General features: G+C 38.0%; 1 protein-coding gene across 5 annotated transcripts in view; it reads left to right on the forward strand.

The window, feature by feature from the left end:
- Nucleotides 1-15,988, forward strand: part of ARHGEF10 (Rho guanine nucleotide exchange factor 10) — a 112,202-nt gene extending 96,214 nt beyond the window's left edge. For 4 of the 5 annotated variants that reach the window (XM_032104587.1, XM_032104590.1, XM_032104591.1 and 1 more), the window contains 3 exons: nucleotides 3,252-3,426; nucleotides 10,034-10,156; nucleotides 12,083-12,597. In XM_032104587.1, the coding sequence (XP_031960478.1) occupies nucleotides 3,252-3,426; nucleotides 10,034-10,156; nucleotides 12,083-12,597 (813 nt within the window). Of the gene's footprint in view, nucleotides 1-3,251; nucleotides 3,427-10,033; nucleotides 10,157-12,082 lie in introns of all 5 variants that reach the window. The other variant, XM_032104586.1, reaches the window with a different exon arrangement.
- The last annotated feature ends 6,368 nt before the right edge of the window (nucleotides 15,989-22,356 follow it).

A 22,356-nucleotide genomic window follows, 5' to 3' on the forward strand; every position in this document is an offset into this window, starting at 1 on the left:
ATTGGGGAATCTTTGATAGATATGCTAATTAGTAAGACCTATAATGTTAAACCTTATCTATTGTGGGTGTGCATTGTGGTGTGTGTTTCGGCACATTCCACCTGGATGTGGTGCACCTAAGGATCCTTAAAATAAATACAGAGGTAAAACCCCTTTTTTCTTCTAACCGTGTTTGCTTCTTGATTTTAAGACCAGGAAAAGGCATCATCTGTGCATTTGCTAAGTGCAAAATATGTTATCCTTGAAGACAATCTCATTCCATGCCTCTTTGCTTTGCTAAGATTTTTATTTAAGATTTTTTCTTTATTTAATAATTTTTAGTAAATGAGCAGATTTGGCATTGTGTGTATTGGATTTGGATATTACTCATTTCTCCTGCTTTTTTTTCCCCCCATCTGTTATGGGTAAGACTCTCAATTCACTTTTTCTAATGATATGTTATTGTAATGGAATGTTTTAGGTAATGTCTTTTATTGGCACAGTGCCCCAAACTGGCACAATGCCCCAAGACCCTTGGCAGGGTACACATGAGAAATGCATCAATTGCTGTTATATATTAATTATATACTCTGGTCCTCTTTCTGTGAAGAAGAAATTTGTCACTTAGTTTTGACCCTAGATCTGACAGTTGTATTGCTGTTGGGTACAGACCTACATCCAATAATGGTCTGTGCCTGTAGTTCCTTGTACTCTGCAAAGGTAGTTTGTGTTTGTTTAAAAAGTTCAGAAAGTGCCAGAGTATTTAATAGAATAAGGTCACTGGTTGAGTGTCATTCTATCCTAGTCTGTTTTGTCTTGTTTTTAAAACTTTGCTAACTGTACAGGAGTTACACTGAAATGTTCAGCTGAGTAAACAAAACGAAATGGAAATCCCTCTACATGAGTGTGTGTTCACAAGTAGTGTAACTGCTTTAAAGTAGTGAAAGACATCTGTTTGACATTGAGGGTAGTGACCCCCATTATCCTCTTCTCCTGAAGCTGGAGAAATCGTGGTTCATCTCTTGGTGCAGCTGTTTGGTGTAAGTGAGCACCCCCTCAAAAATCTCTGCATAAGAAGGTGCAGTTTCGGGGTATGTTCCTGCTCCATGTTAGAAGACCCTTTCAATGAGAAGAATAGTTCTTTCTACAGTTTTCTTGTTGTGTTGTAGTGGGTTGAACCCACTTTCAACCACAACAACAGTTTTACTTCAAATGGGTCTGTGTGTTCCAGCAGACAGCTGTACGAATGGCAGGGCAGACTTAAGTGGGAGTATAATGAGTGAGCTGGTAAAAATGGAATGTGACGAAAATGCATGTGCAAGTTGTTTTCAGTGGCATCAACAGAATTATCAGCTGTGGTCGGATCACTCCAGAGAAAATTCGTTCCTTACAATCTTCTTTATTTTTCTTCTAATTTCAAACAGTGGAAGTTGCTGGTGAGGTTCGCTTCAGCAGCCTCGGGTCTATCCCCTAGAAGTTCTCAAAAGCCAGTTAGTCACCAATGTAGGGATGTATGAGTCTATAAACAAAGTAAATATTTTAGAATCTTTTTGCAGTGGAACATGCATGATGAGAATATCAGGAAATCTAGTCATAAGGGCTGTTTCTGAATTTGAAAGATGTTCTCGATGGATAAATTCTTCTGTTGAATAAATTTTATGATTTTCAAATTGTGTATATCATTTGGTAACGTCGAATGAATGGTGGTTACTTGAGGAAAACAGTGAATATAAATGTGCCTACCAGGTTGCTTACCTCTCATTCTGAAGTGTTATTATTCAAAGAATCAAAAGGTAATACAGTAACACTCAAAAACTGAACTACTGCCTGACAGCTGAAGAGAAATTTCTCTGTTCATTTGCTAAAAACTGAACACTTGAAGAATAGTGTTAACAAATGAAAAACACAAAAGATAATTCCCATTCTCTTTAAACAGCAGATTTCTCACTGAAAATAATAATTTATGCAGTAATGAAGTATGAAAATAATATTATGTGCTTACTAATAATAATACCAAATGTAATGCTTTGTGGAAGTCCTAAAGTTTTATTCTTTGTCTCTGATCTTAGCCTGTTAGCTGAATTTGATGGAAAATTTGGACAATATATCTATAACCCTATTATATTTAGATTTTAATGAAAAAAATACCAAAATGTAACTCTTAATTGTAATGCCTGGAAAATTTAAGTGTATTTCACAAGCAAGAAGGAGGTACTTTAGAGTATTTTCTGCAAATATAATAAAGAGTATATAATATGTTAAGTGAATATTAGAGCACTTATTACTTCCATACCCCTCAGAGAGAGATTTTTATCCAAGGAACAGTTTGTCATTTATTTAGCTAAGTGAGTTTTATGTTTAGCAGACTGGCACAACAATAAAAGGCAGTGTTCAATTTCAGAGACAGTCCTCTTACAAGAGAAAACTAGGGGAAAAAAAAAATCCCTCTTTCTTGTTAATGATTAAGGAACTTTACTACAGCTTTATCTCACATGTTAATAGAGACATGTAGAGAGGTTTCTGCCTTCCTGGAGCCGGGTTGTAACTGTGAAGGCATGAGATGAAGGAAAAAGGTCTATCTTCAAAGTGTTGTGTTACTTACATATAGAAAGAGGCTTATAATGAGAAGCATCAATTCTTTGAAAGGCAGGAAAATAAAACAGCTAATACTTGTGAAATTCAGAAGCATCAAAAACCAAGCCACAGTATTAAGGCTCACATTGTTATGTGTGTAACTGAGCAAATAATTGTGTATTTATATTCTTAAACACTCTACTTTCTAAATATGACTTTTTATTGCAGTCTGTTATTCTTGTTATGAAAACACCCCATGGCAGAACAAAAGAAAAGTGTTTTTTATTGTTGAAAGAGAAGTTCTGCTGTAGATAAAAGTACAGCTGTGGTAGTTTTCCCAAAGGAGCATCAATGAGGAAATACAAAATCCTTTTAAGTCTGAGTTGTTGTGAGCTTTCCAGCCTCTATCATGCAATATTTTTAAAAAACAGAAAATCTGAGTTACTCTGTCATTAGGTGGAACTTTGGCTCAAGAACTGAGAATCCTTCCATACTAATGATGATATATTTCCAGAAAAAGTCCCTGGGAAATTAACACATCATATGCAGCTATCAGAACATATCCTGAGCGAAGCAGAGAAAGTTTTGTCCTTGTCAAAGAGGATGAAGATACACTGCCTACACTGAAAAGCTGGTAAGAAAGGTTGAATGATATCCTTGACTTGCATCTCCCTATAGAGCCCTTGTTTTTCTTGCAGAACCATTTTGAAGCCCATCAAGAGGAAGGGATGGTAATCTCTCACATGGCTGTGGCTGGAGTGGGAGTCTGGATTGCCTTCACATCTGGATCTACTCTTCGACTGTTCCACACGGAGACACTGAAACACCTCCAGGATGTTAACATTGCCACACCTGTTCACAATATGTTGCCAGGTAGCTGAATTGCATCCTATGGTAACATTTTTGTTTTATAACTCTTGTTCTCCAGTGCTGTAGATTAGGCCAGAATCAGAAGGTTCATCTCAGACTTTGGGTCTGATGTCTCCTGGCTATTTGCTTTAGTAAGTCATAGTTCGTCTCCTGCCCAGGCAAACAATGTGTGTAGTGAGCTGGTTGAGTAACAGCTCTTCTCCTTAGAGATTATCAATATAATTCGATAGATAAGCAGGTGGATTCTTCTGTTTGGTCATATTTTTTGTGTGACTGTGAAACAGTTGGACAATGTAATCTGTCATGAAAATGTGTTTAGTTTGCAGAGATTAGCATTTGCTTTTGGAACCTTAGAATCATGTGCATGATGGAATTATTTTGCCTAAGATCGGGACCAAAAAACCACTTGCTTAATTTCATCAGGAGACCCAGGGAACTCAGCTGAACCACTCACATGCTGCCGTTTCAAAGTGTGTTCAGTGTTTTGCTGACTGGAGACTGGAGCTCTAATTTTTTGAATTAAATGGTTAGTCTTAAATGAAACGTGGTTGTTAGGAGAAAGTTTTACAGCTCTTAACGTGTTTTAAGACAGAAGCTGTTCCACAGGCAGTTGCAATGGCTTGTATCAGTTTAGCGAGTGAGTGACAAGGACCTCAGCATCAGCAAGCACATCAGGTGGGAGCTGTGGCAGTGCTGGGAGGAGAGAGGAGAAAAGTGGTACTGGCATGGCTGAGCATGAGATATCCATGAGTGGACAACCATTCCTTCTGTCTCTCCCTATCTGTAGACTGCAATAGACCAAGCTTCTGCAGTTTTTATGGGCAATGTGTATGCCAGCTTTATTGCTTAGTTTATCTAGCAGAAGCCAGTTCTTCTCACACAGAGATTATATTTATATTATATTCTCACAGGAATTAGATATAAATCTTACATCAAAAATGTTTCACTTCTTCAGTCTCTGTCTTCTTACCATGTTTTCTTTCGGATGACATTAGCTTTGCAATGAAACTCTATTATAAATTGTGTCTGTTTGTCATGTTCTAGACAGGGTGTTTTTTACTTGTGGGGTTTGACTGTAGCTCCAGCACTGAACAGCAGCAAATCACCTGCCCTTAAATAGATTATTTGATTGAATTCATCACAATTATGCAAAGAAGTCAAGATCAATTGTAAAAAGATTAACTTTTAGTATGTTCTGCTGTTCATAGCAGGGGGGAAAAAGGGAAGTAGGACCTCCCTTTTACATATTTTCTGCATATAAAAATCTTCAGAATTTAGCTTTGTGTTCATTGCCATGGCAATAAAACTGCTGATCTAACATACCATACCATTATTTTTGTAAAAGAGTTCTAGCTAATTATAGCTCCTTGGTGTCATCCTCACCCATTTTAGTTCCTTTTTGGTTTTTTTTTTTTTTTTTTTCTCAATGTCTTCACAGAAAGCACACCAGTGAATGGAAATGGAAGTTTATTTCGGGAGTAGGACATTATTACAGCAAATGTTCAAAGGGAGACTCCTTTCTAAAAATGAAATGAATTTCAATTATTTAGCAGCAGCTCTCAGGCCTGTTTATATGATCTCAAAAATGCTGCAACAAGAAAAGCTAAAAGAGTAGTAGGAGGTTTACATAATAAAGCAGCAGTAAGAACAAAAGCAGCAGTTTTGGAACTGAAAGGAGATAAAGAATAAATCAAGTTCTGTATAGTATATACTGAGATAAAAGAGGATAAAAAACCAACAAAGTGAAACTGAATTACAACACAGTGAAATTGCTGTGTATTTACAATATATGTATTTGCTTTCTTGGGAGATTTTTATGACATTTAGTTTTAAAGGGAAAAGCTCTGTTAGTTTTCTGAAATTCAACAGAAGTTCCTTAATATGTAAAAATAACACATAAATAAAAAATTCAAGTGGTATTGAAATGCGAGAAGAAATTGGTGTAAAAATACTGCTAAGAGTCTTAAGAAGAGAGATTAAAAAGGCAAGATCTCTGTATAACTTTGAAGAAGCTGGACTTCTTTTCCCAGGATTTCAGTAGTAACATTATGTAATACTGACCTGATAGGCTAACTAGAGATGTCATCTCTGTCTTTACTTAAAGTAATGTAAATAAGAGGAACATTGCTTCTTTAAGGTAATGAATTTTTTTTGTAGTTATACAGTACAAGTAAAAGAAAAACTTACTGTCACTGTCAGGAATGGTTACTGTGAGTTACAGTACTGTGCTTAAAAGATAGCTATAGTAACTAAGTGGAGTAGGAGGGTCTCCTAACCTTAATAATGAGTTCTCATAGCATTAAATTTCCCCAATTCTGTCCTTGGGAGAAGATGGTTTTAAATATCACTGCTCTCTATCTTGTAAAGGATGTGTCTCCTGTGCTTTGGAGAAGACAGCCCTGCAGCACAGTGGGCAGGACAGAATCACAGGGGAGTGAAATGGCACAGAAGGCGATTGTCCTTACGATTTGGTGAAGTTTAGTAACGCAAAAAAGCAGACTGTGTCTGGCAGATTCTTTTATCTGCTGGAAGTAATTTTAAATCTGTGGCAGTCCACTAATGAGTGTTGGAGCTGGGAGGGCTCTCGCTTTCTGGAGTTACAGAAAGTTTGTGTTTAGGAATGCAGGACTGGAAATTAAACCAGGGTCACAGAGGTGACTGTGGGATAGGCATTTAGTCTAGACTGGTCTATACTACCTTTATTTCATATATCATCAGAAATATTTCTTAATAATGTATAACAAGATTGTGTTCTGTAACGAAAGACCAAATGCCATGTGAGAAAGGAAGAGAATGGTTGAGAGGAAGAACATCATTACTGTTATAGGTCCAGCTAGCTATTTATTTCTCTGTCTAGTTCACTGTGGATTCACAGTACGGCTGGATTGCTTTTAAGGAGCCCAAGCACAGCTCTGTTATCTTAACAGAGGGCATACTGAGCAGCAGAGAAATCTATTACCATTTGAAGACAAATACACACATTTCACTAGTGCAACATAATTCATTTGTAGAGCAAGTTTATGCTTGAATATTTGTGATCTGTAGTTGAAGGTTCAACAAAGGCAGTTTTTCACCAGCCTTTATCACATCTCACACCAAAAAAATATCATACTGTACATGAACAGACCATTTGTTTTTTCATAGTCACAGTCAGTATTATATTAAAGAACATCCTTAAACATGTTTTTTCTCTCAGCTCTAAAAGAATTTGCCCTTTTAAAGAAGTTACTATGATTACTGTGACCTTGATACTTCATGCTTATATAGGTGATGACAGGTTACCTTTTGAACAGAGAGATGATTTCTGCTTAAGTTGCTATATTCTGTTTATATCCATATATCCTCTAATGGCATGTGTGTTTCCTGGAAACAGATGACAAAAGCAAAGAAAAAAAAGTATCATTTCCTCTCTACGGAAAACAAACTCTGCTATGAGGCTTTCCAGCTTGCTTTTTTCCCACCCCTCCAGGTGCCAGACCATGAAGTGCAGTTGCTTTATGATCCTACTGCTGGGAAATGATAAAAAAGATGAGAAAATGTTAGGTCAGCCCAGCAGATCTGTACTGTGGGCTGGTTTTTTACATTGTAAGAGCAGCATGGCCGTGTTAGAGGATATGCAGTAATGTCCTTGCACCTGTTTGGGGTTGAATTCAGATCTATAAGGATTTATCCAGCTCTGGTGGTGGTTGTAATGGAGACCTGAGAAGGGTGAATGCAGAGCAGACCATACACAGTAAAACCATTTGTCCATATATAAGCTTAAATATTGGCTTCAGTTCTTGTAAAGTCAAGATCTTGGTCAGATTATTTTACAGGTTTTAACAGTTTTTTCTTCAATGGGACAGTGTGATCTAAAAGTTGTTATTTAAAGATGAGTATTTTATTGGTTTTGGCATATATGTTTATCATTTTCCCTTTTTAACTTGTTAATTTCTCTGTTTACTGCAAAATACCTTCTGGAGAACTGGATTGGCTATTTTTCTCTGAATTTGAAATAAATCAAAACAAAAATTCAGAAAATAACAAAGATAAGTATGATTTCAAACCTTGGCTGGCGGATAAATTAATATGTTAAAATAGTAATTTTTTAAAATCTATCTATCTATCTATCTATCTATATTTTAATTGTTTCACATTATTTCAAAGTGTCTTCTCAGATGGAGATGTTTCCTGCTTTTCCAAGGTTTCACGGCAAGCAATTTCTGTTTTGACCTTGCTATAGCTGTTTCATGCTTTAGGCTGTGCTCAGTGTTTAAGATTCCAAGTTGCTGGCTGATAATTTGGTGGTTTTGCCTGTGGAAACAGTAATGCATATTTGCCAGTTTCCCCAGGTAAAAATTCCTGTCTAAAAGTTGCTTCAGGTTTGAAGTATGAAATCATGGATATAATGTTATCTTTTAAATGCTTTAAAAAGCATTAAAGAGCGGTTGTTTAAAAATGGGAGCATCTTGCTTCTGCAGGGGGTTGAGAGGCAGCTGTGTACTTGGAGGCTTTGATAATTGTTAAAAGTTAAAAAATTGTACTCAAGTATTTGTGTAGTTTGTAAAACAAGCTCTAAGTTAAGCTAACCTGTAATTAGCTTGCACTTGCTGTGGCACAGGTGGTAGGAGAAGACTCACATGTCATATATAACTTGAGTAAGCCTGAGTTCTAAATCACAGAATTCAAATACTGATTTTTGAAAACTCCAGAATACAGAGGTATTTGGACATTACTGTTAAAACTTTTGTGCTGAAGGAGTGCCTTTGTGTGCTTTGTTTTGGAAACTAAATTAATCCCATTAATATCTCAAGAAAGCCAAAACAAAACCAAAAAACCCTAAGACCAAAACCCAACTAAACAAAAAACCCATCAAAAAGGGAAACACCACACTTCAAAGGATTTGTAATTTGTGTACAACATAGAGCATCCTTGCTTATTTAGCTTAGAAGGGATGATGCATCCTACCAGCATAAACACCTATAGTTCATGGAAATCAACTGAGGAGTCTCTAAAGGTCTGCACGGGTAGATGTAGCCTTTTAAACTTACTTGTCCTTGTTACACCTGCCAAGGATCATCTGATCATTTTGCCTTTAGGGTGTTTTAGGATGTGCTTTTAGGTAGACAGCACCTGGATTTCAGATCTGACCCTATATGGGCTTCTTAAAACACACCATTGCTGGGTTAATATTTTGGTTTTATAAAGTTCTGTGAGGAAAGACTTGGACTGTGGTCTGCTTCCTGTTTTCCAGTCAAGTGCTTTGGGCTGCAGTCAAGCTGCTCCTTCCCTGCTTTCCCAGTGAGTCTGTAATTCATATATTCTTGGATGTAAATTATCTCAGCTTCAAGGGACAAGACAGAAAATGCATTCCTTTGTGAAATACCATAATTAAGACCCTACTCCAAAGTGTAGACTATGAGGGTTCACCCAAGTTAAATCAAATGTGGAATCCAAATTCTCAACCTACTGATGAAGTGATTCACAACTTGAGAGCTATGATGAAGATGGAATGACCACTCTCTTACATGTAGAGTTAATAATAAATCCAAGAATGTGTATGTTTTGAACCTGAAACTCTTAGAGCTTCGAGCAGAGTTTAAATGCTCCTCGCCATAAACTTGGGAAAAAGTTTGTGCAGACCATAGTTTCCGTTCCTGAAACTTGTCAAGGCCATTTTGAAAATCCATCTAAACTGAATCAAACATAGTTTTAGTAAGCATTGCAAGTAAAAATGACTTTGTTTTCATTAGAAAAATATCAATCCTGCAAACAATGTTGTAGAAAATCATAGAATCACAGAGTAATTTTGATTAGAAGTTACTCTGGGGGCTGTCTTATTCAACCTTTGTGAAGAAGGCCTGATTAGACCTTGTTCAAAGTCTTGTCCAGCCAAATTTTTACTATTTTTGCATAGGATGGAGATTCCACAACCTCTCTGAGCAACCCATTGCAGTTTTTGACCACCTTTATGGTGAAGCAGCTTTTCCCTATGTAGAATACAATTTTCACATGCTCTAAATTTGATTTGTTGTGGCTTACCATATTGCTGTGCACATGTATTCCATAGAGTCTGACTGTATTCTGTGCATCCTTCCATCAGGTAGGTGCAGACAGCATTTCCTGTAATGTTTCCAGTCTCCTGATCATCTTGGTTGCTTTCCACTGGACTTCTTCCAATATGCCAATGCCATTCTTGTATGCGGGGACCCAAACACACAAAGTGGACACAGCACTTCTGATAGAGTTTCACAGATTAAAAACTTGGAGAAAAAAGTAATCCTGAACAGGCTTGAGTCTTGACTATAGTGTGTAACTGAGTATTGTGAAGTGAAATGCCTTTCAGTTTTATTGTTGGGAACATACAAACATAGCATGTTCTTAAAAGCATGTTTGTAGAGACAGTCTGTGTCTACCTTTAGATGCTGTGGTTTAGAGATTTAGGGCAGAATGTTTCAGAAGTTCAATAGTATTTGAATTGCCATGTATGTAAAATGTAATACCATAATCCAGGAAAATATTTGCCTTTGCTGAATTGAGATGGTACAGCTGATTGTGTTTGCCTGAAGTTCCTTTGATGTAGGCAAAGGTCATCACTCAACAGTAACAGAGCACCTGTTGAACTCCACAGGGCAGCAGCGTGTCTCTGTGACCAGCCTCCTGGTGTGCCATGGTTTATTGCTGGTTGGAACAAACCTGGGCATAATAGTAGCGTTACCAGTGCCACGCTTGCAGGGGATTCCCAAAGTAACTGGTGAGTGAAATTTCTCAAATGGATCGAGTACTGAAGATGTCAGTTCTCTTCTGCCAGTAACTTAAGTGAACCTGCCAAATTATATATGTATTGCTTAGATAAAAGCTAGAGCTGTGTGATGAAATTATACTTGTTGTTCTTTCCAAGCTTTACAGTATTATCCAGATACTTGTCTAGTTTTGTCTCAGTTGTTTGAAAGGGGACAACTATTTTTCTTTAAGAGATAGACATTAATCCTGTTGGAGTACAGCCAAATATATGGGCATGAGAAGAGAATGCAGTCTTCTTTCTAGATTTGGGGAAAATAGATGTATTAGAGACACAGATACTGAAAACTAGCATGCTGTCTAACTGGTTATTGAATAAACTGGTTTTGTTCCCTTTTCCCCCAAACTGGAGACTTAGAATATATGAGAGTATATATTCAATTTTTTGAACAGTGATCAAGGTGTTTGCATTCTGGAGAGATGTATTTATTGAGTTACTTTCATATTACCCCGTTTGAAATATGAACACACGAAGGCTGCTGTATCACTTCACAAATGTTTAAACTACTAGCAGAAGCAAGGTTTTAAAAGTGTGTTTAATAGGGACTTTCCCCCAATGTTTTGGATTCAGAATTCTGCTCAAGCTTCTGTGTTGCAGAGGGAAGCTGGCAGAGTTTATGAGGCAAGCTGTTTGCAGCTTCCTCCAGGGGGGAAGAAAGGTTATATAACTTTGCAAAATGAAAATGAAATCCTCTGTGTTCAGCAAAATACGCAGCAATAATCTGGTATGACACAGGATAAATGCTTTGTAAAAATCTGGAACCTATCTTAGGTGAAAATAAATGCAATACAAGAATACGCATAGTTGCAGAATCAAAAAATCTCTCTTCCATTTTCTGTTTTTATTATTGTGGTTTATGTCATATATTCTTGCATTTATCTGGGATCAAGATTTGTCAGATTTCACAGATCTAGCAACATTACATTTAGAGATCTGTTTTAATAGTCTTTGATAACTGTATTTTGAACTCAAAAACTGTGGCTTTTCCCCATTATGTTTCAAATAGTGATAATTCATCTTTATATGATTGTACTATCTGTAAAAGCAAAATGTGTTTTCTTATAATGTGGAATGCATTAGGGAGTTAGGGATGGATTTATAAGGTTTCTGGGCTTTTCCCCTTGCTAGCCTAGCTCTTTTTCATATTGTAGCTTACTTTGTAGAATTCAATATTTTTTTCTTTCTTATTTTTGCTTGTAAAGGGCAAATCTACTGATACTGTTACAGCTTCTCAATTTGGCCATGGGCAATTTGTTTTTCATACATTCTGATGGTTTGCACAGTGTAAATCTTCCTTGTACCACCAATATACCACTAATTAAATACTTAAAAAAAAAAAAAAGAAAAATGATTGTTCTGTCAATTCCTTATGAATCTGTCACAGTAACTAGACAACCAGAAGGATGAGTTTTAGTTCCTGTTGTATAGTGTGTATGGGTCTGTTGCAATGAAAAAAATGTTCTTATGCTACTCTGGAAAGGTACAGAAGTAGAACAGGATTGGTCTGGGGTTCACAAAATATGTGGGGATTACTGGAGAAAACTCAGTGTTATGTTTGTGTCAATGCCAGCTAAAAAGCCAGCAGTATTTCTGTGCTCATGCTGTAGTGAGAACAGAACACAAAAGTACATCAACTAAAATTCATATGCCATGTTTCAGCCGATTTATTAGTACAGTCCTAAAACACTTGTGGTAGAACATTATTTTTGTACTTATTTTTTTTCTGTAAACAGTGTACACACAAAGTGAAAGACTGGATGCATGTAATAGGGCTTTAAGAGTTACGCTATTCTGAGCAAATTTCATGAACTAATTATGGTAGAACACTGTGGTCTGAGAAATAATGTTCTTTAATTGTGTCTTTTCTTTTGGCTCCAGGAAGAGGAATGGTGTCATACCATGCACACAATAGCCCAGTCAAGTTTCTTGTAACAGCTACATCTATAAACAAGAAGAACAGAAACAAATTGAGGAACAGCCTCCCTCCTGGCTCAGAACCTAAGCATGATGACCAAAAGAACATTCTGCACAGTGAAAGACCAGGCTCTTCCCTTAGTAACACCCAGGACACTGCAGTTTGGCTGGGGGATTCAGTAGGGTCCATTGCACAAAGAAGTGACTTGTCATCATCTTCTGGATCCCTTACTTTGTCTCATGGATCAAGTTCCCTAGAACACAGACCAGAGGACAGTAACATTTATGAGCTTTTGAAGGATCAAAATATCTCATTTAAAAGTAAAAGACAGAAATCTAAGAAAATGAAAGCAAGTTCAGTATTAGTAATTTCTGGTGGCCAAGGACACAGAAGAGTAAACAAGAAGACCAAGCAGCAGCGACAAGATGAACTAGTGTCTTCAGTAATGGTCTGGCAAATCCCACTATTAAATATCTAACTGAACTAAATCTAAGATTGTTTTTGCTATTAAAAAAGTGTGATATCCTTTTGTGGCTAATACCAGCTTAGGACCCAAGCGGATAGATGTTACACACCTGGGAGCTATTTCAGTAGGCTTGGATCACAGGATTAAGGGTGCAAGTCTTCACATACTTAGAACATTCTGCAGTGTTGGAGTATTGGAAAATGTTTAGCTATTGGTGCTGTCTTTGATATTTAGAAAAAAAGGAACTGCTAGGGACTTTTAAATGGTTTTAGAATCTCTTACCTTATTTATACTCACATTTATAAATATCATAATTATGTTCTATAGCACTTAGGGAAGGCAGGGAAGACATTCCATGTCTCATGCTGGTTTCTGTTTACTTAAATCAGTTGTTCCTACTTTTTCCAAAGTGACATATTGCATGGAACAGTAGGTTTTAACAAATTAGGAAATATTTTTAAATAATAAATAATAAGTAGCTAATGCGAGCTAATATTAATTTGGCAAGAACTGTAATAGTTTAAAGCTTTGTTCCACAAACCAGAGTTGGACTAGAAGAAAACTGGCTATATTAATTAATCAGTATTTGTTTATTTCAACATAGAACATAGATTTTTTTTAACTACTAGTTTCTAATGCTCAGTGTTATTAGAAATGTTGCAGTACAAAAAGCAGTACAAAAGTACAAATTTTCTTGGTAGGTACAATGTGTCTGCGACTTGTTTTTGTTACAGAGAAAGTTGCAAGGATGTGATGGCTTCAGGCAAATAGAAAATACAGATACAGGACAGCTGTGTATTACAGTGCTGCTAACACATCCTCCCTCTGCAAATCAATATCAAAGATAAACATGGACTGTAACATTTTTAAGGAGGCATGCACATGCAGTAAATTAATAATGAAGTTATTAATTAAGTCATTAATTGGGAAGATATATACTAATATAGGAATATCTATAGAAAGTGCAGGTAATCACTAGAGGTCAGCTGAGTTGTGCTGTGTCCCCAGACAAGCATCTATCAAATAATGTCACAGTGCAACATCAGAGATATGGCGGGCACCTCTTTTCACCCAGTTTCAGCAAAGCACAGTCTGTAAATGGGTGTTGGGAAAGTGGGGTGCAGAGCTTCAGTCCCTCACATGGGCAAGTTGTCACTTTAGTACTGTTAGAGGGATGAATTCTAAGTAGGGACCTAATAAATGTTTTATTCATGAATTGATGTATTTCCAAAGGAAACTTTGAATTTGGGATTCCTACTGAAATTGCCTGCTGCACTAATCTCTGCACATGTGAAATATAAGACAAAAGCTTCAGCTCATAAAGACATTGCCAGAAATGGTGATGAGACACATCCTTCAGTCAAAATCTGTTTACTACAGGTAACTTGAATTGAGTCGCTGGGAAAATTCTTTTCCCTTGTCAGTAGACTGAAATACAGAGAAATTAGTATAATTAAGTTTCAGTAACTAATACTGTCCGTTAGTTCAGTAAAATGCCAGTTAAGTATATCTGAAGTAGATAGAATGTTTGTCAGATGTATGCATTGACTAGAATCAAATAAAACTTCTGGCTACTTTGGTACCATTATTATCCCAGTAAAAGGGTGATTTGCTCTGAAATTGTTTCTGCTACTTCTAATTCAAAGCCTTGATTCCACCATGTTTTGTTTCAATCTGCCTGGTTTAAATCACTATCAACCATAATGGCAGTGTTTCCCAGCATGTGCCATTTCAAGGCAAACAGTGCTAGAGACTGAGGTATTTTGTTGGATATAGCAGTAGGGTTGGGGTTTTTAAAATGTTGCTGAAATTTATTTTCTTAATTTTGCAGCAGATTTGTGTGTGTCTTAAATTTACAGTCTTGTCTGCTTTAAAAAGCAGACCTCTATCAAGGTGGCCCCAAAATCAGTGTGTAGGCTGACTGAGCAAGTTTGACAGAGCACTGGACTAAAGTCCCTGATGCCTGACACCAAGTGAGTGGGACAGAGGGAATGCTGGTGAAGGCAGTCTTTGCCTGCTAAGTGGCACCAAAATAGGCATTTCAAAATCAGGTATGCATCCTGATTCCAGAGGCTTTGTCCACATCCTACATTCCTGATTAGAACAAGATACTTGAGCCATAATAGCATGGATTTCAATGAATCACAAAGGATACTTGTTATAGATGGGATTGTAGGCTTAGGATCTTCATTACTGTTTTTTGCTTTTATTCCATGTCTTTTGCTGTGTGTCTTGCAACTTCAATTGGGTATTGTCAGTGTTGGCATAGGCTTAGTGTTGGCTTGAGTCCTGGTAGGAAAAAAAAAAGAAAAAAAAGCAGAGTGCCTCTAAGCCAGGCAGCTGGCAACATTTTCCCGAACTTTTTTTCTTCTCCCTGACCTACTGCCTAGCCTCCCCTGGCTTGAGAGATCAAGGCCGGTTTCATTTTCCATACTCTTCCATAGCTATGGCCCTGGGAGCTGCTCTTTGCCCACTGTGTGGAAGTACTACATTGTACAGTTTAATGTATGTATATTGAAAAACAAGTTAAAAGATTCTTCTGTGTATAAAGCATATATAATCTAGTATCCCTTTGCTACACTGCAGCAAAAAGACCACAGGTTTTATTTTGCATGCTCCTTGGGCATGGTATTCCACATCCCTGCCTTCAGGTCTGGAGAATGGCATCTACTCCCTCATGGATCCTGATCACTAGGAGCAGAAAGCAGAGTCTACCACACACTCAACTGGAAATCCATGCATGGTGTTATTACAGGATCCACTAGCAGTAATTCATGAGAGTTGTAAAGAGACATTTATCCTGTCTTTCAGCTGAAATGTGATTTTCTTCAGTTCTGTCAATAAAACAGTAGAAACAAAGTACAAATCTGCTCTTCTGAAAGTACATTGGCCTTTTTCCAGTGATTTCCGTAAGAACAGAATGGGTTCCTCATTAAATTCTTCTATTTTGAAAATAACTATCTTCATCTTACTAAGCTGTAAAGCAAAAGAGAAGCTGTATGTCTGACTTTAAAGATACATATTGTCATGAACTAGATTTTAGTAACTAAGCACAAGGTGTGATGTTTCTTTCTGACATGCAACTTGCTGGTATTACCTTACTATGAAAACAGGCAGGAACCAAAGTTTCTCTTAGAGCTGGCATGTAGTCCTTATAGCTGTTGTAGACTGTGCTGCTAGGAGGTTGGATTTTGCTTTCTGATACTGCTTTTCTAGATTAATAGAAGTTATGAAAACAATAGGAAAAAAGGGGAGCAAATGTAACCACTACAAGATATTCTATATATGTTTTCTAACACATAGTAGTGTCTTTTGTAACATGAGCCATAAAACTTGTGTATTTATGTTCAAAGTATAAATTGAGAAAAATGTTTAATAAAAAATATGATAAAAATTAACTTCAGAAGAACATCTTGGGCTGTCATTTTAACTAGAAGGCTAGAATTTGGGTCATGCATTAATGAATAATATATATATTAATGGATTCATGAAAGAGAAAATAGGATATGTTGCTAGGATTACAATGATTAATTTTTTTTTAGTTTTATATTTCTACAATTTAAGCACCAGCAAATGCAGTTTCTGAAAATTATGCAGTCATTTATTATAAGGTTTGATTACTGTATCAATGGACCCCAATAGTGTCTAGGCAGTAAAATTTCTACTATGCTGTCTATGTGGAGTATGCATCAGCACTTGGGCAGCATGCATGCTGCATACAAATGAGAAGCATTAATTTTGGAAATGAGTATTGCAGAGCAAAGGCTTTAAGAGAGGAAATTAATTTTCAGTTGCTAACAGGCAATTCTTTCTAACTAATCTGCCCTAAAGGATATATACATAATCCCATGATTGTGTTTAAATACAGAGATTGTATTTATCAGACTCGGCAATAGCCTTTTCGATTGTACCTGTGCTAGTATAAACAAACAAGAAGAGTTACTGAGAATTCTTTGGTTGCTAGGAAAGCCTGCCTTTTTGCTCCTGGCTTTATACCACATCTCTTTAATACATGGTTCTGAAAAACATCAAATCATACAAGTGCAGGATACCTGCACACCCCTGGAGACAGATTCTGTCCCAATGGGAATTTACAGTTCATTATTTATGATGGCAATCTGAGGGCTAAAATTGCTTACTGCCTCTTTGAGAGAGGCCTGAATATTGGGAAGGGTTTCCTGAACTGTGGTTCAGTGCTTAAACTTCACTGTTCCTCTCTCTTGTGTCCTGTTTGATTTTCTAAATGCATATAGACAAATTGGTTTTTGCAAAATGCATTTGGACGTGAGAAATATCAGTCATTTGAAAGGTGCAGCTGTAATGGAGGGTTCTGTATGAGTTAGTCTGTATTGCAATGAGTGATACCATGGAGCTGATAACAGTATTTTTAGATTGCTTTACATAGCTTTCTAGTAATAATACTTCACATAATAATAGTCCTGTTAAGAAGGCAGATTAATATCTGTAGCTAGGAAGAAAATAAGATTAAAAGCATTTGCCTGACTTGAAGCTATATGATGAGTCTGTAAAAGCACACAGATTAAAGCCATTGCTGCTCTTGAAGCCCATGATTAGTCCTTTAAACAGTCTCCTCCTTGCAGGCGTCCTGTACACGTAGTGATGGAAAATGTCTGTGTGAGGAAACTGGCCAGGACTAGGGCAACAACTGGAGCACTGAGCTGTGATCACAGGTAGTAGTTGGCTGGCTGGGGTTGAGCCTGGCCTGGGCTGCTCCCGTCAGACAGCATTGGCAAAGCCACTTACCTGCTGTATTTTAGGGACTGATTAACTACGTGGAAGTAAATTGTGTGGTGCCATTTGCAGAATAGGCTTTCTGCCTCTAGTTTCCCGATACTGACACAGCTTTGCATGTATCCATACAACGTTCTTTCTGTGGGATGGTTGCCTAGCAGTCTGGAACTTGAGACTAGTTAGGAGATAGAAATACCTACTAGCATAGACTTGACACATACCATACAGGTACCAAGTTGGTATGAAGAGTGCCCCTGTTAATCTGGGATAGTTCATCAGCTGCTTGCACCACACCACAGCTCAAAATTCTGGTCTGCTTCCTATGCCTTTTAAGACTTAGGGGCTTTATAGCTGTATGTAGAATCTATGTTCTGCTTCCCCACAAGTGCAGCATGTACACTGCCACATCTATCTGCTATTCAATTTGAGAAATCTAGCTCGAGATCTTTCAGAATTAGTTGCTGCTGCCTTGCAATTGTACTTATTTAATTAATAGCTTTTTCTTTCAAGACATGCCCAGCTACCAAACTGCCAGAAATACTCTTTTCCTCCTAAAACAAAGAGTCAACAAAGCAATACTGGAACTGCTTCAGGTGAAAGGATCTGAAAATTCCCTAGTAAATGAAGATTTACTGTGTGACTCCATTTGAAATGCAACAATGCCGATATATGACCAAAAGTACTTCAAGTGCTTTGGCCAGGCTCCATAAACCACACTATAAAGCAATTAGTCTTTCACAGCATGACCTTCAAAGGTGTTCAAAGGGATTTTTTCCTCCAGCAAAACAGGCCTTGACAGCAGAACTGCAAGTTCTGCTGTTGTACTTATTATTATACTCCAGTGATAATCACAGTTATCATTAGTGTGTGCCCCAACCTACAAGATGAGCCAGAACACCTAGGATTAAAATGACACACCTTGGGGGAGATGAAATCATTGTACAAATTCACTGGAAATACAATTTCAGGAGTATTTTGACATCAAAAGATTCAGCTGAGCCTCCAGCGGAGTTTTCTCAAAGCACTGAATACCTGATTTCCACTGAAACCTATGTATCTTAAATGCCCAAATGCAGATAACAAGTATGGTTTTAAATTCAAAAAACTTAGCTACAGAGTTACAGAAGTTTCATTTTTCCTTTCTCTTATTCCACATTGGAGAGAAACTCTGTGGGTTTCAACTTGAGCGTCAGGATCACCATTAATGTCGGCACAAAAACTGCATTCACTCATGCCTTCCAAATCAAATTGTTTGAATTGTTTCCTGTGAGCTTTTCTGGTTTGCTCTGTGTGCATTTCAAGCTGCAGAACATGCCTGCCAGACTACACTAACTAAAGGCCTTTTAGTGTTCCCTTCTAAGGAGATTTTTCTTTCTGTAGAGTCGGGTAGCACAGACTGCCTGCAGTAATAAGGAGGATTACCCCCAAGATTTGTTAGAGCAACCACTCTTCTGCAGTGTTGCTCAGAGCAGCCTGTGATGCTTTTAATCCTGATCAAAAGCAACTGACACCATCAGTTAACTTAAGCTGCATCTGCACTGCTGAACTCAAGAGCACTTCAGAGGTTACAGACACACACCATGAGGCCGTATCAGGTGGGATCCATGTGTCAGTCCTTTCCTTGCCTTTCAGGTGAGCAAAGCTGGTTACAGCCTACACTGATACATGATAACATTTCATATGGCATTTGGGGAGAAATGTACAGATAACGAGGTATTTTGCTCACAGGCCATAATCATAGACACGTGTAGATGAGACAGGTGATGGGATAATTTGTGGCTGATTATGGCTGGGAAGAAATGACTGGAAAATGTCAGCAATGTAAAGAGCAAGGGTAGGCTTTTGGGGTTTTTTTCCAAATTCTTTTGGGTTTTATTTTTAGCAAATTAGGGGATGATGTGCACATTTTCTCAATTGTTCATCTAAGTAAATGCTGTGTATTCCCCATCTGTTAACCTTATCAGATGCTTTCAACCTCATTAAAAGCTGCTCCACCTATTCAGAACACTCTTTTGGGTGAAAAAAGTTTGTGGTAATAAGGTCTTTTTTTTTTTTATGCTGCTTGCTTTTTCTTAAATTAAAACCAGTATTGATTTGTCTCTGGTGCACAGAAGTATGCAACCCTACACTGAAGAAGTCTTCATGATTCGTTTTCCTTACGGCTACAAGGCTCTATCTGCTACAAGCTGATAACCCTCATGGTGCAACCAGCACATTTCTTCCAATTCTGCTATCTGGGTGTATTACAGGGATGTGTGAAAAGTAATACACACAGGCAGATCAGCTTGGCCCAGCATCAGATGTATACAATATATCATGTGTTGCATGTATACATGTATACAGCAGGTATAGGGTTTGTATTCCAAATATAAAAGACTTATTTTAGGCATCTTTGCTCAGCAGAAATACAATAAGTATTTTGTCTGTTCCAGCAATAGCATCAAACCAATCCTTGAGGCTGTTGTATTACAACACCAAGAAGCATTTCACACAGTGAAATGTGAAAATTCACACAGTGTTCAGCTGTTAAACAGAGGATGAGCAAAAGAAGTCAGGTTTTCTTTTCTCTTTGTTTTGTTTTGGTTTTACATCTTGGCTTCTAGCCATGAATCAGATCTCTGGGCACTGTACAGACCACTGACATCGGGTACTATGACTGTGTATCTGGTACTCCAGTATGTATTCACAGAAGGAATACCAGCCAATTTCAACTATTATCTGCTCCAGAATTTTGATGCTGTAACATTTTTTTTTGCAATACATCCTTGTGCCAATCTAAATCACAAAAAAACCCCAACAAAACAACCAACCCAGAAAACTAAAAATAGCCTACCAACAGCTTTGCGTGTTCGAATACACTGGTGGCAAGTCTGTGCAGACATACCAGTCCTGCCTAGTATGCTGGACTTGTGCCCACAATGCGATGGACTCAGAGAGCGAAGGCTGCAAAGCCCACCTAATTAGCTGGGTAACTAATTGAGTATGGACCCATATGCAGCTCCATTCTGCCATGGGTACACTACCTGCAGGATTCTGCTTTGCTTACTTAGAGAAGCTAGCCTACATATGCTGTGAGCTACACTCTGAGCTCTTATCTAGGGAAGGCTTAAAGATTCTTGCTTCATAGGATGTGGAGTGAATATTTCATCTGGATAAAATAATTATTCGGTTAAATTATTCCTAACCTCCTTAAATGAGAAGTTCTGCCAAGAATCAACCACCTGAGACTGGGATGAATAATTTTTTATGTGACCTACTGGCTAATTTTGGCTGAGGAGCTGCGCAGTTGCTCCAGCTATCAGGATAACCCAATCCTGCATGATAGCCTCCGAGCTGGGAATGGCAGCAATGCAGCTGCTGGTGCAGCCAGTGGGAGAAAGAAAAGAAGTTATTACCTTGCCCTGGAAGAGCACGGCCCTGAGAAGCTCTGAGGAGATGTGCTCTGGATCAGGATGCTGCTTGGTGACCCTATCATGAGAAAGGCATTCAGCACGATTGCCTATTTCTGCACTGGCGACATCACAGTATCATGCCTTCTAGAAGGAATAGTTTGTTTTGCCTGATGTGGCTTAAACAGAAAGGTGTGTCAGATGAAAAAACCTTCCCACTACTATTTCTTCATTTGGATTTTTAATTTTTGTTAACCAGAGAAACACTTGATAAAAATTCTTTTGTTCCAAACTGTATTCCCTTTTCATTCCTGAGCACCACTGCTGGTAAGTGAGAGACACAGAGTATGGGCTGCATGTCCAGAAGGGAGTGTGCTGTTTGTGACTGGGCAGGGGCCACCTAAGGTTTCTGGGACAGAGCACAGCAAATGCTTCCCTTCCTGCCTCTACTCAGCACTCTACTGTTGTTGCCCCAGGCTAATTGCCCCTTGCAGAACACAGGATCTTAGCAAGTCCTGATGGCCAGTAGCAGTACAATAATCTATCAGTTCCCCCGAATATTTGTCACATTGGCTGGGCTACAGAAATGCATATCAGGCACCAAATTATGTATCATGTAAACTGTGTGATACCTGATTTCTTTAGGACAAGGTCTTTTCTACACTGGGACAATAATTCATCTCATTTAATTTAGGCATTAAAAAATTGTCTACACCTGTACCAGTCTGACTTTACAGCTAATGGAGAGAAATAAGAAATACCAAAGGATGATTCACCTCACCCTAAGATGTCAAAGATAGGTGAGAAAAATTGCCCTTCAGACATGGTTTTTCCTGTACATTAATTATAAATGGAGCCTCAGGAACTCAGGTTAAGTAGGGAAATCAAGCAACTAAAACTGAGATGATTCCTACAATGAGTGTCCCAGTTTTTTCATCACATCTGGTTCTACCAGAGACTGTGAGGCTGATTGATGAGCAGCCTTATTCTCCATGGCAAGTGTCCTGGCCTATGGGCCATAGAGCAGCAGTATTTTGCAAAAGTTATGCTAAGAGGTCAGCAACTCCTTTATATTTGTTTTCACTAATGGGTATAATGACAAAGGGGCATGGGGAACTGTAAAGAAACTTGGTGGGAAAAAAGTAGACTGAGTTACAAAGTTAGGGAATTGCTGCCCAAAGCTGAACTTTCATAAAGCAGAATTGAGGTCATTTTACCTGATCTGCTTCTGGCAATGTTCAATGAGGGCAGAGGACAAAGTCTGCAACAGCCAAGGGCTACCTGAGTTCTCAGGCTAGGATCTCCATGGGGATTGGATTTTGTATAGGTCTTCTGCTGGCTCCAGCCACAGGGGCAAACATGGCCCATAAAAACACAATATGCTACTTCCCACCCACTGCTGGTTTTCAAATTGTCTCCAGAAACCATAACTCAGACACCTCTGTGTACACTCATACTGGAATGTGATGTGGCAGTTAAACCTGAAGAGGAGCTAAGAAAATCCAGTAGTGGTTAAAATTGTCATGTATTCAGAAAGCATGAGTCAGAATGATCTCAAATGATCCCAGATATTACTCTGCTGCCACGGTCACATAACTCTCATCAGTATGAACAGAAGTCAGGCACCTTA

This window comes from Corvus moneduloides, chromosome 3 (assembly GCF_009650955.1).
Source record: "Corvus moneduloides isolate bCorMon1 chromosome 3, bCorMon1.pri, whole genome shotgun sequence".
Lineage (NCBI taxonomy): Eukaryota > Metazoa > Chordata > Aves > Passeriformes > Corvidae > Corvus > Corvus moneduloides.